The sequence below is a fragment of the Oreochromis aureus genome, linkage group 15 (genome assembly GCF_013358895.1).
Source record: "Oreochromis aureus strain Israel breed Guangdong linkage group 15, ZZ_aureus, whole genome shotgun sequence".
Taxonomy (NCBI): Eukaryota; Metazoa; Chordata; class Actinopteri; order Cichliformes; family Cichlidae; genus Oreochromis; species Oreochromis aureus.
The window spans coordinates 28,026,819-28,043,659 of NC_052956.1; the positions used below are offsets into that span (position 1 = coordinate 28,026,819).

The 16,841-nt window shown below is 37.6% G+C and overlaps 1 protein-coding gene across 1 annotated transcript in view; it reads left to right on the forward strand.

Moving 5' to 3' along the window:
- The window catches only part of ptchd4 (patched domain containing 4), a 59,319-nt gene extending 43,990 nt beyond the window's left edge, over positions 1 to 15,329 (forward strand). Inside the window, exon 3 of the mRNA XM_031746186.1 lies at positions 13,648 to 15,329. Within this exon, the coding sequence (XP_031602046.1) occupies positions 13,648 to 15,329 (1,682 nt within the window). The remainder of the gene's footprint in view (positions 1 to 13,647) is intronic.
- The last annotated feature ends 1,512 nt before the right edge of the window (positions 15,330 to 16,841 follow it).

Sequence of the window (16,841 nt, forward strand, 5' to 3'; positions counted from 1 at the left end):
GGTTACCACCTATAATCATTTAGAACTCCGAAAGTTAATTGCCTTTGCTAGTTGAAATTGGTTCTAAGAAGCTGTTATTCTCCACCCTCAGTCAGTATACTTAGCTGTTCAGATCCCATACAGTAAAAAAATTATATTTTAAAATACATTTTGAAATATATTTCAAAATATACAAAAAATGGCCAAAAAATATATGTGCTAAAATACATTTTAAAATATATTTAAAAATATATTTATAATATATTTTGAAATGTGTTTTAACACATATATTTTTTGGCTGTTTTTTTAATATTTTGAAATATATTTATAAAATATAAATATATTTATATATTGAAATATATTTATAAAATATATTTCAAAATACAATTTAAACTTATTTAAAATCATTCAAAAATATATAAATTTAACCCTTCATATATTTCTAAGAAAACACATTCACATGTAACAGCTGAAAGAAATCTTTATTTGATGTTTAAAACATACATATAGCATATCAATCAAGCAAGGAATATTCATTTTATAATTTTATTCTCATTACATACTTAAACATTCTAAAACACACACACACATACATATATATGTGTGTATATATATGTGTGTGTGTGTGTAAGTGTGTGTGTGATTGTATGAACATAAGTCAACATACTTAAAATGTAATTTCTTTTCCTTTTCCGGCAGTCTCAGTTCCCCCAGCTTTCACTGCAATCCTCAAAGCCCTTCTGGACACATTGGGAAACCTCTTCCTTACCGCCACTGTAACAAACAAAAGTCACAGTTCTATTACTTTTATCAGAGTTAAAATAAAAATATGATTTATGTTAGCTGGCTTCATTTAGCAAACAGATATTTCTGTTTATATAGATACAGATATTAATACAGATATATTTTACGCATAATTTTACCTCTTTTTTTTCCTAGATGGAAAGTCTATCCAGTTCACATTACAGTAATGCTAACACCCCTTTTGGTTGTCTCTCCTTACCCTCCAGCATTCATAAATCTGTTGACCTTCTTTGTCTGAGACCAACCACTACAATGCATCATCATCTATTTGTATTGGTAACTTACTTTACAACCTATTTTAATGGTTGCAAAGTAAGTTACTTGTGCTGTATGCAATTTTAGATACACAGAAAGTCTTCACTTACTATATATGGCTGTCATAGTGTCCTTATGAAGGGCAGTTCTTCGCTCTCGCGCCGATGTCCGTTTTGCTCTGTCCTCCTATAAAAGCATGAACATTTGAGTGTTTGACTAGTTTTAGATTTCCAAAATCTGATATTTGTACAACTAAACATTTGAACTACAATGATATGCGATATACTTTTATGGGTACTTTTGGTAAAGAAACTGGTGACAGAGTTGTAGGCTTTTTAGAATACTATTAGCTAACCATTTGAACTGACTTTCAAAGCTGTTTACCTTTTAAATTGCTGTGGATCAAAACCTCCAGTGGCAAGGCAGCCATTAGAAGAACACGCACCATTGAACCTGAAAATAACAAAATCAAACAAACAAACAAAAACAGAACAATATATAAGAGTCAGGTAGGGTAATAAATCTCTTCCGAAGCAATATAGTTCATTTGGGTGAAAACAAAACATTCCTCTAAAATATATATACTGACATCAGCAATCAACATCATGATTGTAATTATTTCCTTTTAGTACATCTACTGCTCTGTGCATGTGTCAAGCACTACGACTGTATCTATGCATATAAATTCACCATATATATCCTGCAAAAATGTTTTGTTATAGTCAAAAAAGGCAAACAAACAAAGGGTGAGAAATTAATTGGGAATATCAATTATAGGTGAACTATTCTTTACCTACTAGCAATCAAGCTTCTTTAACCAAGAAGCTTGAAATATTTGAATGTAAAATAAAATAAATAAATAATAATAAAAATAACATGATGTAATTAAAATGCACAACTTACATTAAGGAAATCTGCATTTGTATCCACAGGCTAAAAGTAAAACAGTAAATGTGTTAGTAATAGTACAGGTATTTGTAAAAAAAAAAAAAAAAAGAGGCAGTAACTGTGACTCTTCTAGTGGGATGCTAAATGCAGAGATTTATATTTACAGTATAATACTGCATGTACAGGTAGCTGTGCTGTGAACTGTAACTGAATATTAGAGAATCTCAGAGAAATTAAATGTATTTATTTTTTGAATTTATCAATCATAAAACCGTCTGTTTTGAAGGCCTGTTACGATAACAACTTTTTGTTGGTCGGTATATTGACCAATAAACAATTGCGACAAGTTATGTCATTGTCATTTTAAGACCATTTTATGTCTTTGAATGTATAATCATAATATAACACCACAATAATGCAAGATCTACACACTTTCAATTGACAAACCAACAAAATATAAAATAAAATAAATAAATATTTAGATCATGGAAATTAGGTATCAAAATATTAGATACCATAAAAACTTGAATAAATAGTAAATTTCTCTAACAAATAGAAATGTTATTGTGTTGTTATTATTATATTTTATTTTTGTAAATATAATGGCAGATAAATTGCATCATCAACAATTATTGAGGTCATGTACATGTACTGTGTGTTAAGTCGATATATCGATTATTGTGACAGGCCTACTGTTTTGGTATCATAACAAGCTTGTCAAACATGCATGACCACTAAGCAATGTCTAAGCAGTAGTACTGGTCTGAATGACAACAAACATAACTAGTGTTTTGGAAAATCTGTTAGAAAACAGTTATTTCAATAATTATGTTTAGCATGTGACACAGACACTGTATAAAAACTACAACAACAAATACTTACTTTAGGAGGATGGGGAGGGCAGCATGAGGTTGAGACTTTGACATCTGTAAGAAACAAATTCATGTATTACAAATAAGTCACTTAAAAATACATTAATGTGGCAGACTGTTCCCTGTTCAGATGCAGTGTATAAGTACAATCAGGGCTGTCACAACAATCGGGTGGGGCCAAGTGGCTGCAACCCTAGGTACAATGTGCAGGTATATATAATTACATATAATATATGTGAATAAAGCAAGAATCTGTTTAGGTTAGTCACTGTGCTGACTGATGCTTGCTAGGTTTATATGATTGCAAACTGCACAAAAACAAAAACAACAACAGCAACAACATTAATGACAATGACAAACAAAATTACTTACATTTATGTAAATCTCACATCAGGAAGATCCGCATTCGATTTCATGGGCTGAAATAAATAGGCAGAAACATTACTGCTAAAAAAACAAAAACTCTAAAAAGCCTAAAAATGACTTAAAAAGCAAGGAAATGTGGAACATTGTAATTAGCGAACACTAATTAAGCATAACTGTGCTTTGTTTCTAACCTTGGTAAGTACTCTGTAGCCAGAAGGACAGGTGGGATTTCTGTGAAAGCCAAATTAAATGTGAATAGGTTTTGATAGTTATTGTATATAACAAGTGTAAAACAGTTATTTGTATTTTTTTCCCTTTCTGAGAAGGCAGAATAATAAGAAAAGGCAAAAGTACGTCACAATATAATCAATTAAATTACATATTTTGATTACCAAATTATGGAAGCGTGGAGCTGCCACCCAGGCAAAAGAAAAATAGAGCTATATCACGTTATAACGTAAAAAGTTTATTGTTCTAACATTATGCTTTATTACAATATACATAATTATCACGTTCGCACAATATTGTACGGACGTGATAATGATGTATATTGTATAAACATGATAGTATATTGTTAGAACGATAAACTTTTCACGTTATAACGTGATATACTTATATTTCTCTTTGCCTGGGTGGCAGCTCCACGCCCGTACAAATAAGCGAGAATAAAGTAATATTATATGAGAAAAGGCACCTGCTAGCTTGATGATGGAGGCTTCATAGACCGGCCACCCGCCTTGTGGCTTCTTGTTGCCACTCCACCAAATAAAGGTCCGTTTCCTCCATGCCGGCTAATTATTCATCCTCATTAAAATCTCGTATATGTTCAGTTGGCAGAATTGAGAATTTTACATCTTCCAACCACTTAATTAAAGCGAATATAATCAGCTTGTTTCTTCCCGTCTCCTGTATCCGGCCGTTCCTCTCACTGTCAGAATTCGCGCCTCAGAGACGTCGTTATTTTTCAAAAAAAAGAAAGAAAGAAAGAAAGAAAGAAAGAAAGAAAGAAAGAAAGAAACAGCAACAACTAATAAAGAGAATTTTTGCACGTTCATTGCACATTTGTGGGAATGTTTAAATATTTAATTTTTATTAATTACTTTTCATTATATCTTTATTTTTTAAACCACCATGGCAATGCGCATGCGCATACTCTCCTGCACGCGAAGGGCTTTGGAGTTGACGTAATGTCGCAATGCATTGTGGGAGCGCAGCACCATCTTGGCAGGCCACGAATCAAAACAAGATTGCTACGAACCATTCTGAAACGTAGCTCAAAAGAAAAATGACGGTATAGAGACAGATTGTGTCCAGATGCAAAGAGACGGTACTTGATTGTTGAAATGTGGACCCGTATGAAATACTGCCGTGGAGTAGAAACCCTGAAGACCAAACCGCTATTGACTTAGCATGATCTACTCACGTACCTTGTCTGTGGAGTCAGCGCATACACGGCGCACCAGTTTCGCAATTATAAATCTCTGGAGGCGCACATCCAATTCACCAAGGACTGGGTACAAGATTTGGCTATTTTTAAGCCTCCACGTTGTGAGTACGCCGTCATTCAAGCAAAGGTAAGTCAGCTTGAGTACTGTGAGTAAAATGCGTTTGATTCCCCCCGAACATTCAAATTAGTGCAAGCATAAATTCATTCATGAGGGGGAAATTACAGTGAGAACATGTAGAGGCTCTGTTAGAGGGATAACATAGTGAGTTCAGTGCATTGATGTGACATTGTCCTGAAGGATTTAGTTATTCTTTATGGTTAAAGAAATTGCCCTAATTAATTCATATTTATTATAAATAATCCTAATTACACATCTTGCTTCCTTGTTTGTGTCCTGTGTCACTAAAAATACATTCTGTTTTAGTTTTATACATTGATTAATGACCTGCAGAATCTCCTTATCATATTAGGTGTCCATAATTGTCACTTAAAGTTGAACATTATGTTTTCTCCCTCTTGAAAGTGATTACATCCTTGCATTACATACTTTAGGTTCATTTTTTGCTGATAGGTTTCTATAAAGAAACAGGCAGATTTAGAAAGATGCTGTGTTCTATACATGGATACATAAAAACACTTTATTTGTTACATTTATGATAAATGGATTTGAAAGTAGATAAAACACATTTGTGTCGGCCTTGGCTTATTAAAGTTCTTGTCTTTAAATGAACTTTGTCTGTGTGTGTTTCAGGTACTGCACTCTTAAAGACTGAATTGCGGCATTGCAGCCACAGGTCATTGTGAGCATCACAGGGAAGGTTGAAGCCGCCCACTGCACCTGTATGGCCGGAGTCGTGGAGACCTGCAGCCATGTCGCTGCTCTTCTGTTTAATGTAGAAGCAACAGTGCGGCTCTGTGGCACAAGGACTTTTACAGATGAACCTGCATACTGGTTTTTGCCTGGTAATATGACCAAGATACAGCCAGAGGTTGGCAATAAGATAGACTTCTCCTCTTCAGCTGCCCAAAAAAAGGTTCTTGATCAAAACATAAACAGACCATTCGTTGTGACAGGTAAAAGAAGCCATCCTCAAAAAAGAAAAGTTCCACCTGCTACTGTGAAGGAGTTGGATCAACTGATGGGACAATATCTTTCCAAGCTTAGTTCTGTTCTGAATAACCCAAAATGTTTTAATTTAGGGGGCCATGTAAATAATTTGCATTTACTGAATATGTACTAAGTAACACTGTTCAAAAGTTGAATAAAGAAACAAAGAAATGTTTGCCTATTTTTAATTAAAAGCACTTTGTAGAACATCAAATCAGTTACAGTGTAGAATCAATGTTATGTATAGTTTACAAATGACAAAATGTTCACATAAAATCATGACAGCATTTAAATAATATCACCCACTACTACCATTCTGTAATTTACTGTCTCTTTTGAAAACTTATCACTACATAAATAGCACAAGACTTAAGAGTATTTAACAAGAGCATTTTCCCCTGGTTTTACTACCACACTGGGGCACATGTTCACCAAAACGCAGCAAACCTTTGCCATCTTATCCAGGAGGGTCACCTTTTTACCCACACATGGAAGAAGTAATCTGATTGGCATGGTGGTATGTAGCATGTAGTTTGAAGCAGGGATTTCGTAGTGCCCCATGTGTAGTGTTGGAACCCAGTCAGGATGTGTTTCATTCATTTCATGGGCTGGTTTGCTGCAATAATGCCAAATAATTAGCAACACTATAAATAGAAGGTAGTTCTGCATGTTTGTTCTAAGTTTGTGCTATGATCTCAGAGCGCATTGAAAATAAAACTAACAGGCTATAAAAAATAATATGAACTTATTTAGAACTTACCTGAATGAAAATACTGGAGCACACCAACAGATATCTGGGGATGGTAGAGAACTGAATATCAGCTCGTCTCGCAGCTGCTATCCAGGCTAGATGCCTTCTTTTGGTAACATCCAACACATAAGCTCCCTCATGATGCTTCCAGGTGAGGAAACAATGAAAAGAGAGCCTGTTTTCAAGCTTATTCCTTTGCCAGTAGTGCAATCTAACATTACAACCGGCCACACAGCAAGCATTTGTTTGGCCTGCTAATATGGCGCCTCGACCAAAAATCTTGGCTACGCCCCATCCCGTAAGATCACGCTCCAGAGTCCTATGAACGTACGGATCTAGAAAGAAGACGCTGCATTTTTAACTCTGAGGGAGATGGAGAATGAGCCTATTTCCAAAAAAAAGTGGAGTGTGTTCCTTTAAGTACTATATTGTTTATATTGTCAAAAACTAAAGTGTACATAGCAGTTGTTGTATCTTGTTTACTGTATCACTGACAGATAATTTCAAAGTCAATGAACGCTACATTATAGTGAGATATCCTAACGTACGGCATAACAACATGGTATGCAGGGTGCTCAGTTGCAGACAGGAAAGCACTGCAGAGGGTCATCAACACAGCCCAGAAGATCACTGGCTGCTCTCTGCCCAGCCTGGAGGTCATTGCAAACTCTCGGTACCTCAGCAGAGCTGGCAATATCATCAAGGACCATTCTCACCCCAGCAATCAAGTGTTTGAACTATTACCATCAGGCCGACGGTACAGGTCACATAAAACCAGAACAAACAGATTCCGGGATAGCTTCTTTCCCAGAGCTATCACCATAGTAAATAAGCATAAAAACAATTGAAACTGCTTAGCTACACCATACTGTCACCGTCATTTATTATGCTGCTATCCATACTGTCATTATATTAATGCTGCTATCCTGTATATATTGTACTTACTATTGTTTGTTTTAATGTACCTTTTATATTCTACATTTATATTTATTATTGTATTTTTGCACCAAGGGAGTGGCACTCCAATTTCGTTGTACCCTGTACAATGACAATAAAGGCTATTCTATTCTATTCTATTCTATTCTATTCTATTCTATTCTATTCTATTCTATATTGTGTAATGTGAAATACTGTAAGCAAATGAATAAACAACCTAATTCGTGATAGACCTTTGACTCTGTTTTGTTTGAATCCAACTGTTTTTTGCAGATGTGCATAAAACATGTTACTTTTAGTATTATTATCATTATCATCATTATTGCACTAAATACATTTTAAATAAAGGATACTTTGATATGCATTCTACTGTAAGGTTGGAAATGTATTTTCTTCACCCTAAAATATGTTTTGAAATGTATTTTGGTTTGAAAGAAATATATTTTCAATTTCAAAAATATATTTTTTGGAGCATCACAAATACAAAATATATTTACCATATATTTGAAATATATTTTGGCCAGGAAAAATGTATTTTTTTACCGTATGGGTACTGCACAAGAACCAAGTACTGAAGTTACCAAACGTATGTTAAACCACCATGAAAAAAGCCAGACTCACTTTATTTGCCATTTCTGTTTGGTGTGCTTGTTCTGTAGTGCGTCCGTGTGTGGGTGTGTTTGTGTGTGGGTGAAGATGGCGAGAGTAAACAGCAAATGAGGGTGTGGTCTTTTCTGCCGTCATGGCTCTAAAAAGATGGGAGTCACAGTGTTATTGTGTAGAGCAGCGGTCCCCAACCCCCGGGCCATGGACCGATACCGGTCCGTGAGTCGTTTGGCACTGGGCCGTGAGACTTGGGGCTCAGGTGTGAAACTTATGGTTTTCAGGGTTTTTATCTTTAACTCGGTTTCCCTGGGTCTTCTCCCATGTTGTAGTTGTGTGTCTTATTTTGAAAGAAATGTTTACACGTTACAATAGCAACCAGAGAGCATTAAGGGGCAGAGAGGAGGATGTTACTCTCAATGTTGTAGGTGCATTTCGGGAGGACGCTGCTAATAAAGTTATACAATTATACAGTGAATTCATGTTTATTATTATATTTACAAAATACCACAGTTTTTGTGTTGGTTGTATCATTTCATTTTGTTGTAATTATCTGCGATGCCTTAAAGGCCAGTCACTGAAAATACTGTCTGACATTAAATCGGTCTGTGACGCGAAAAAGGTTGGGGACCGCTTGTACCCTCTGTTCCTCTGCTGATGTGTTACCTCTCACCAATCAGCCTTTGTCATCCAATTGTATTAGCAGGGACGCACACATTAAAATTTGGACATTCAATTTTGCATAATTCACCATCGAGACAGTGAGAGTATTGTCAGTTTCCTTCAAAGATGATTAGTATTGAGCGACAGTCATGCTTCCAGCCACGTGCTCTTCTCCCTCCTGCTTCTACACTCGTTGAATAAATTCCCCCTGCTGCTTGCTCATAGAAAATCTCTAACCATAAAAAAGAAGGTTTGGAGTTTGAGAACAGTGGCTGGCTGGAGACGTTTTCTGAATGGTATCTTGGATTTTCTCTCACAGTCCGAAGACATGGGCTTGTTGGTCATTAAATTGTAATGAGTGATGACTAACCCAATCCTATAGCAATACCTCCAAAACTTAAATAAAAAGAGAGAGAAGCAAAAGGGAATGTAGTGATAGTCTGAATATCACTTCACGCAAATCAGTTAGATTCATTATTTTTTCCTCACTGATTCTCAAGACTTTGTAGAACTTTTTTGTTTTGTTTTGTTTTGTTTTTTAACTCTCTGAGGTCTAAGTCATCAGTGGTGATGACCTCAACCCTAGGTCCAAACCCTAAACTGATGTTTTTGAGAAAGCAAATGGGAAATTTCTAGAATAGATAAAATTTATTGAGGGAATGGAGGCATAATATGGTTTGACATGGTGAAGAGTCTTAGTTACAGAGGAATCACAATTAAAGAACCATTAAAAAACCATTAAAATACATTTTCCCCCTTATTGTAGTTTTACTTTCAGAAACAAACCAAAAGAAGCAACAGCACAGATGCATGCAAAAATACAAGTCTTGCTGGCATGTGGCTATAACAAAAAACAACTTTAACTCTAAAGGCCTTTACACACTGATCACACTGCAGAAAAAATGACATGAAATTTTGAATTTTTCAAATGAAAACCTGTTGTGTAAAGTATATACACATCATTTTGTGAAAAATACATTCTCAAAACATACACTATGAAAAAAAATGTAGTCAGCATAAAGCAATGATTAGCTAGTCCTGATGTTTCTAAACAAGAAAAGGAAAACCAGAGATCCACGGTTCATCATATTCTCAACAGAAGCCACCAGCAGGGAAATGTTATGGTTTGATCCAGGAGTTGAAGCTGCTTTTAGAGTTATTTCATAATGTAAGTTGGGCGGTTTGAGCTCTTGTTGGCAGAGTTGGGACCACATCTGAGGAGGCAGAGAAAGGATTGACCCTGAGCAGCGTTTAGTGGTGTGTCTGAGGTAAAAACAGGATTATTTCATTGTTTCCATATCATTGTACATTCAGTAAAGTATTGCGCTATGAGCACACTTGTTGCCAAATGAAGGGTGTCTGATTGGTCAGATCTGTTTATTTGCTTGCAAAATCAGGAAAATCGAGAAAATAAATGCTGCAAATTTGTCATGTGAAATTACGATGTCTGTGTAAACGGCTGAAGAAAACGTGAGTCAGAAAAATACTTTTTTTTAAAGGCCTCAACCCATTACAAGTCTCTGCTGAGCCAGTAAATGCTAGGAGTTTTACGACTTCCTCAATAAATCCTGATCCATTTTCATTGTGTTAAAAAAGCAGGTCTTCGTATTCGTATCGTATTCATCAATGCAACTGTTTTATCACCTCTGAGATAAAGTCAGTGTAGAAAAAGAGTAGATAAAAGGCCAGATGACCCAGATGTTCAAAGTCGAATGTCATAAGTTTGACATCATAGTTTTGTGCTATGCAACTGTTATCAGAACATTTATGAGAAGAATTGATACGCTTGGAGACGTACGATTTCAATGGACTGGACAGTCTTCAGGTGAAACCAGTACATCCCTGTTCACGCCACATGAAGCGTCTGATTTGGTTTGACATGGCTGTGAACACCCATTACCTCAGCAAGCATGTCACTGTTTTGGATCTTTCCATGCACTCTGCTACATAATTTCTACCTTCTAATTAGGATTCTTCTCACATTGGAACGGCACAAGCTTTCAAAGACAAAGGCATTTTCACACAGACAGGTGTGAAGCCTCCCAAGTGTTTGTCAGTGATACAATGAATTATACTCTTACTAGAAACCAGCCTTGATCATAATACTGCCAAACTTACTGTCTTAATGCTTCTTAAATCTGAACTGTTTGAAGAGTCTTACCAGTGTGCACTACATCAGAACACCACATGCTTTTTAGACTGTTATTTTACGCAGACAGCTGCTGGTGTCTGACCATGTTGGTTTAGCCTGAGATAAAATATGGGAGTGAAGATTTTTGGTGTTGATGCTATTGTTGTTTACCTGTAAACTTTAGATTGATTTTGTCTTGTTGTGCTGATTTGGAAATAAAGGTTTAATCATATTTGTCTAATGTACGTTGGATCTGGGGCACCGGTTTAACTCAGTGCGTTAAGCAGGCGACCACATGCAGTATGGCCAAGAGTGGCCGGCCTGGGTCCATAGTCCGACCCGCGGCCCTTTGCTGCATGTCCTCCCCTGCTTTCCTATCCTCTCTTCACTGTATCTATCAAATAAAGCTGAAGATATGGATCCCTAATTTTAAATAAGAATAAATTTACTGTTAGGTACTTACAGTGCATTCTACATATTCTCTCTCTCTTACTCACATGACAGCTTTGTTCTCTGCTTTTTTTTCTGATAAAATAAAATGATCCACCGGCAAAGATTATTCGAACAAAAATGCAAATATGTGCAGTCATGAAAATATCTTGGTGAGAAATGTTCTCTGTCGATGTTAGTACTGCTACTAACCAGGGACGCTTTACCAGATGGGCTCATTATTTTTATCCACTTCCACCTGCCAGCAATCAGTCACCGTAATGAATCCCAGAGCTTTTCCAATCATGTCTAGAAAATGACACAGTACTTAACATCCTATTTGGTAACTGGTGAGGGGTAACGCATGTGGACTCCCTCAGTTTAATGCTGTAAAAACCAAGGGAGTGAATTTCCTCTCTCTCTCCACCTCTAAACCAGCTGACACTAACTGATTGACTTGCTGTATGGCTTAATAATACTAAAAGCAGGAAGAGCCATCTAGCCAACTCATTACATAGGGCTAATCCTTTATAGTTAATTAACTTTTTTTTTCTCCTGTGTGTCAAACAAGGGAAAATTTATAATGCTGTCAAGGGTGGCAATCTTTCTTACTTCTATATCCACCTGCTACATGTGAGAGGAACATTTTAATGCCAATGTTGGCACAGAAATGTACGAATAGGCTAAATGCAGTGTGCTGAGATATTTACATGCTGGAAGAACATTAAGTTGATTCTCGTGTTCAGAAATTCATAACACATTTGCTTTTAGCATTCCAGCTCTGGCATCTTACAAGTAAATGAACAGCGTGCGTGGGTGTGCGGGTGTTCCAGCGTGGGAGGTTTTGCACTGTGGCTTTTCTCATGCCTTTGAAGGTTGTGCATTCATGGCTGTATTTTTGACTGGTGAAAATCCCACAGATTTGACTCACATGAATGGGCCTGCTGCATACATATGTGGTTGCTGTTTAGTGATGCATGGTAAAGAGGATGGTGTAAAACTCTATCTCATAAATGAAGAGAGATGGAAGAGCCGTCACCATGTTCAGATTTGAATTTGAACTTTTAATCTGGTTTGTCATGGTGAGACTTCTCAGCAGTTTTGTCACTCATGGTAAAATTTTAAAAATAAGAGTGTACTAACAATCAGGGTCTCTCTCTCTCACACACAAGGGCGCCCAAGTTTGTGTATGTAATCCTACGTCATTTCAGAATGAGGTGACGTTGGAATTTGAAATTGATACAATAGGCGCATCTACTAAAAATATCGAGTTTGAGGTTTTCTGAGGTTTTCAAAAAAGGGGGCAACACCGGGTTTTCAAATTGATACCAAAAGTGCATCTATTCGAAGGCTGGCGCCTGTACATTATTTTAATACCGAGTTTAGGGATTATTGTTAATTGCTCTTATTTGGCCTTTTTAAACACAGACATTTGACATTTTTTATTATAGCCGACATAAAAATGCTCATTATTGTATTCATGATTCAGCCAAGAGAGCTTCATGCCCTCTAACGCTTTGAAATACAGCATCTATATTGTCATTGCCAAAAATGATGAAATACAAAGCTTGCAGGCCACAAAAAGAGTATTATGTATTTATTTTTTTAGTATTTTTTATGTTTAAGGAAGAAATACAGAAAAATTATGACAACTGCAGACGTCTGTCCAATGCATGTGTATATAACCAAGTTCCAAGTCCCTCATTGCATATTTAAAGATTTTAAAGATTTAAAGTCCCTCCATCCTAGACCTCCGGTTTAGTGTCCGAAAAGTTTAAATAAAAGCTTTGTGAATATTCTGTAAAGTCATCATATCTAAAGCAGATGTTTCCATATATAGCTTTTATGTGTGACAAAATTAACAATGATTGCAATAACTGTTTTTTTGTTGTTTATCTTTTTATCTATAAAGTTGGATTTTGCATTGATGGTTGGAAAAAAACAAAAGACATATGTGAACATTCAACAAGTCCCATGCTAGAAGTACCAGTACATTGTGAGATTTTCAAGGTCACCTTGGTTGGATTATTCTTTGGTTCACATCAAACAGAACTTTGGCAAATGAAAAATATGAATGAATACTTTCAAAAGCTCTTAATCTGTCACAAATTTTACTTGCTGTCAAGGTTTCACAGAAACACAGATAAATAAATAAACTTAATTTGATGTAATAATTTCTGTGTATGTATTATTTCTGCAATATTTTTTTTTCTTCAAGTTAAACTTTTGTTGTGGGTCTGTTGTTTTTCAATTCAGTCTAGTCACACCAATTACACCATTAAATTAACCACATTGCTTAGAGGTAAAAATAACAGTACTTTTAAAATGTTTATATAATGCAAATAGAGCAGTCGTATCGTGCCTCTGGTAGCATGTACATATTAGAATTTACACATTTCTCTTTTTTGCTTCTAGGTCATGGAACCAAAGGGGTGTTTGAGCTGCTGGCAGGCTGGAGGAGAACCAGGGAAAACCTCCCCTTCAAGGAGCGAGTTGCAGACGCGTTTGCCGACGTGATGGTGTGCTACACTATGACCAGCTCACTCTACATCATAACCTTTGGCATGGGAGCTAGCCCTTTTACTAACATCGAGTCTGTGAAAATCTTCTGTCAGAGCATGTGTGTGGCCATTCTGGTCAACTACTTCTATGTTTTCTCTTTCTATGGCTCCTGCCTGGTGTTTGCCGGACAGCTTGAGCAGAACCGCTACCACAGTGTTTTTTGCTGTAAAATCCCCTCAGTGGAGTACCTGGACCGCCAGCCCACGTGGTTTAAAACCATGATGAGTGATGGCCACGACCTGTCCACACACCATGACAGTGTACCATACCAGAATCACTTCATCCAACACTTCCTGCGAGAGCACTACACGGAATGGATTACCAACACCTATGTCAAACCATTTGTGGTCATTCTCTATCTTATTTATGCTTCTTTCTCATTCATGGGATGTTTACAAATCAGTGATGGATCAAATATTGTGAACCTGTTGGCGAGTAACTCTCCAAGTGTTTCGTACGCTCTGACCCAGCAGAAGTACTTTAGTAACTACAGTCCAGTGATTGGATTTTATATTTATGAACCCATTGAGTACTGGAACTCCACAGTGCAGGAGCACTTGAAGACTTTGAGTCACGGTTTCAACAAGATCTCCTGGATGGACAACTTTTTCCACTACCTGCGGGTAGTGAATGTGAGTGCGTCAACTAAGAACGACTTCATCACCATCCTTAAAGGTTCCTTCTTGCGCAGCCCAGAGTACCAGCACTTCACAGAGGACATCATATTTTCCAAGAACAGCGAGACTGATGAATACGACATCATTGCTTCGAGGATGTACTTGGTAGCGCGGACCACTGAGAAGAAACGTGAGGAGGTGGTGGAGCTTTTGGAAAAGCTTCGGCCCTTGATGCTGATCAACAGCATCAAATTCATTGCCTTCAATCCAACGTTTGTGTTCATGGACCGGTACAGCTCCTCTGTCATCTCCCCCATTTTGACCTCAGGCTTCAGCGTACTCACCATGCTCATCCTCACTTTCTTCCTGGTCATCAACCCATTGGGAAACTTTTGGCTCATCCTCACAGTTACATCCGTGGAGCTGGGTGTCTTGGGTTTGATGACTCTCTGGAATGTCGGCATGGACAGCATCTCAATCCTGTGCCTTATTTATACCCTCAACTTTGCCATGGATCACTGTGCACCACACCTGTATACTTTTGTGCTGGCCACCGAGCACACTAGGACGCAGTGCATCAAGTTGGCTCTGGAGGAGCACGGGGCTGCCATCCTGCAGAACACATCCTGCTTTGTGATTGGGATCATGCCCCTGGTGTTTGTGCCTTCCAATCTGACCTACACACTGTTCAAGTGCTCCCTCCTCACCGCGGGCTGCACTGTGCTGCACTGCTTTGTCATTTTGCCTGTCTTCCTGACCTTCTTCCCGCCGTCCAAAAAGAGGCACAAGAAAAAGAAACGGGCCAAGCGGAAAGAGCGGGAGAGGGAAAGGGAGCGGGAAAGAGAAAGGGAAAGGGAAAGGGAGGAGATAGAGTGCATTGAAGTCAGGGAGAATCCGGATCACGTGACAAACGTCTGAACAGTTTGTAAGGATAGCAGTCAATAGTAGTGCTGGTACCTCTTGAGGTGCAGGGGAATATGACATGACCCTTGAGGAGTGAGAGGTCATCACTCCTAGCCAATAGCAGCTAAGCTGGCCAGAAGAGAGTGCAGCCCTACTGGTCAGTCCTGTAGTCCTTCAGTCTGGACAGTGTATCTCATTTGCACAAACTGCAACACGGTCATGGTTCTAAGGCTCTTTTCCAACTCTGGTATATAGAAACAAGTTAGTTAGCAGAACACATGCTTGCTCAATCTGTAAGTAAATCCTGAACACACAGTATGTTATTCCATTTAAATATTAGCAATTCTGTGTTTGTCTCCTGCAGCCCTCTCTCAAAACGAGTGAGGATCATAGCAGTCTGTTAAGCCAAGGACATTCAAACAAGTTGGCAAAAGCAGCAAGAGCGATAAAGAGTGTACAAATTAAAACTGTGCAAACAACGACTGTGCACACATATTACTCCTCACACCTTGATAAAGGTGAAAAGAAACAAAGCCAAATTGTGTGGAAAGAGAGAAACAGTGGGCTGAAAGCACACTGCATGCTTTTCTGTATCATTATAAATAACCGAACAGCTGAACTGGGCAGATGGCATACACTGTGTCCATTATGAAGAATTATCTTGCACATTGCAGTGTGTGATTAGAACTGTCAAGGTTTATATAAGCGGGAAGCAAATATTTCTGCTTTAATTCAGAGGTTGTATCAGGTCTTAGGCAACAGCAGAAGGAACTGCAGTGGGCTGCAGCATATGAAGAGGAAGTGATAAGTGACAGTCATGCAGGAGTCTTTGAGAAGGCAGTAAGCCTGATTCTTAGAGTATGACTTAACTAAATCATAAACTGCTTTTGAACCCAAGCAGCAAAACCAAAAGTAAAGAGTGTTTCCGAGGCTTGAAACGTCGAACTTCCTACCAGAAAATGTTTCTGTTACTGAAATTGGAAGGTCTGAAGATGAGTCAGCACAGCGGTGGTGCCAAACAGTGTACAGAACAAAAGTCTTGGCAAGATTGAACATTTACATGAAGTCACGAGTTATTTGAGCTTATTTAAGGATTGCTGGTTGATGTTGCCCAGGTTGTGATGGAAATTATAGCACAGGCTATTTGTAAAATATAGTGTCAGTGTGAAAAGAAGACAAAAGAATCTAGCTGTTGTTGCACAAGTAGGAAAACAGAAATCCGGAAAGCAAGAGTTATTCAGAGGTCAAGTTAAAGAAATTGTTAATGAGTTATTCCATCAAGGTTACAGAAAGTAGCGGGCAACAGTTAGCATGGGAAGTGACAACAACACTGTAAAAATGAGGGTGTAGACCATTACTGCCACCTGCAGGGTTGAAGCTGGTCTTGTCAGTATAGTATCAGTGCATTTGGCTCTAATCCTTCAAAATAAAATTCCATCAAAAATTTGAGTTGTCCTCTGCAAATACCCTTTTCAAAATTCACTTTTTGAAGTGCAAAAATGGCTCCCGTCTCCCCCAGAATATAAA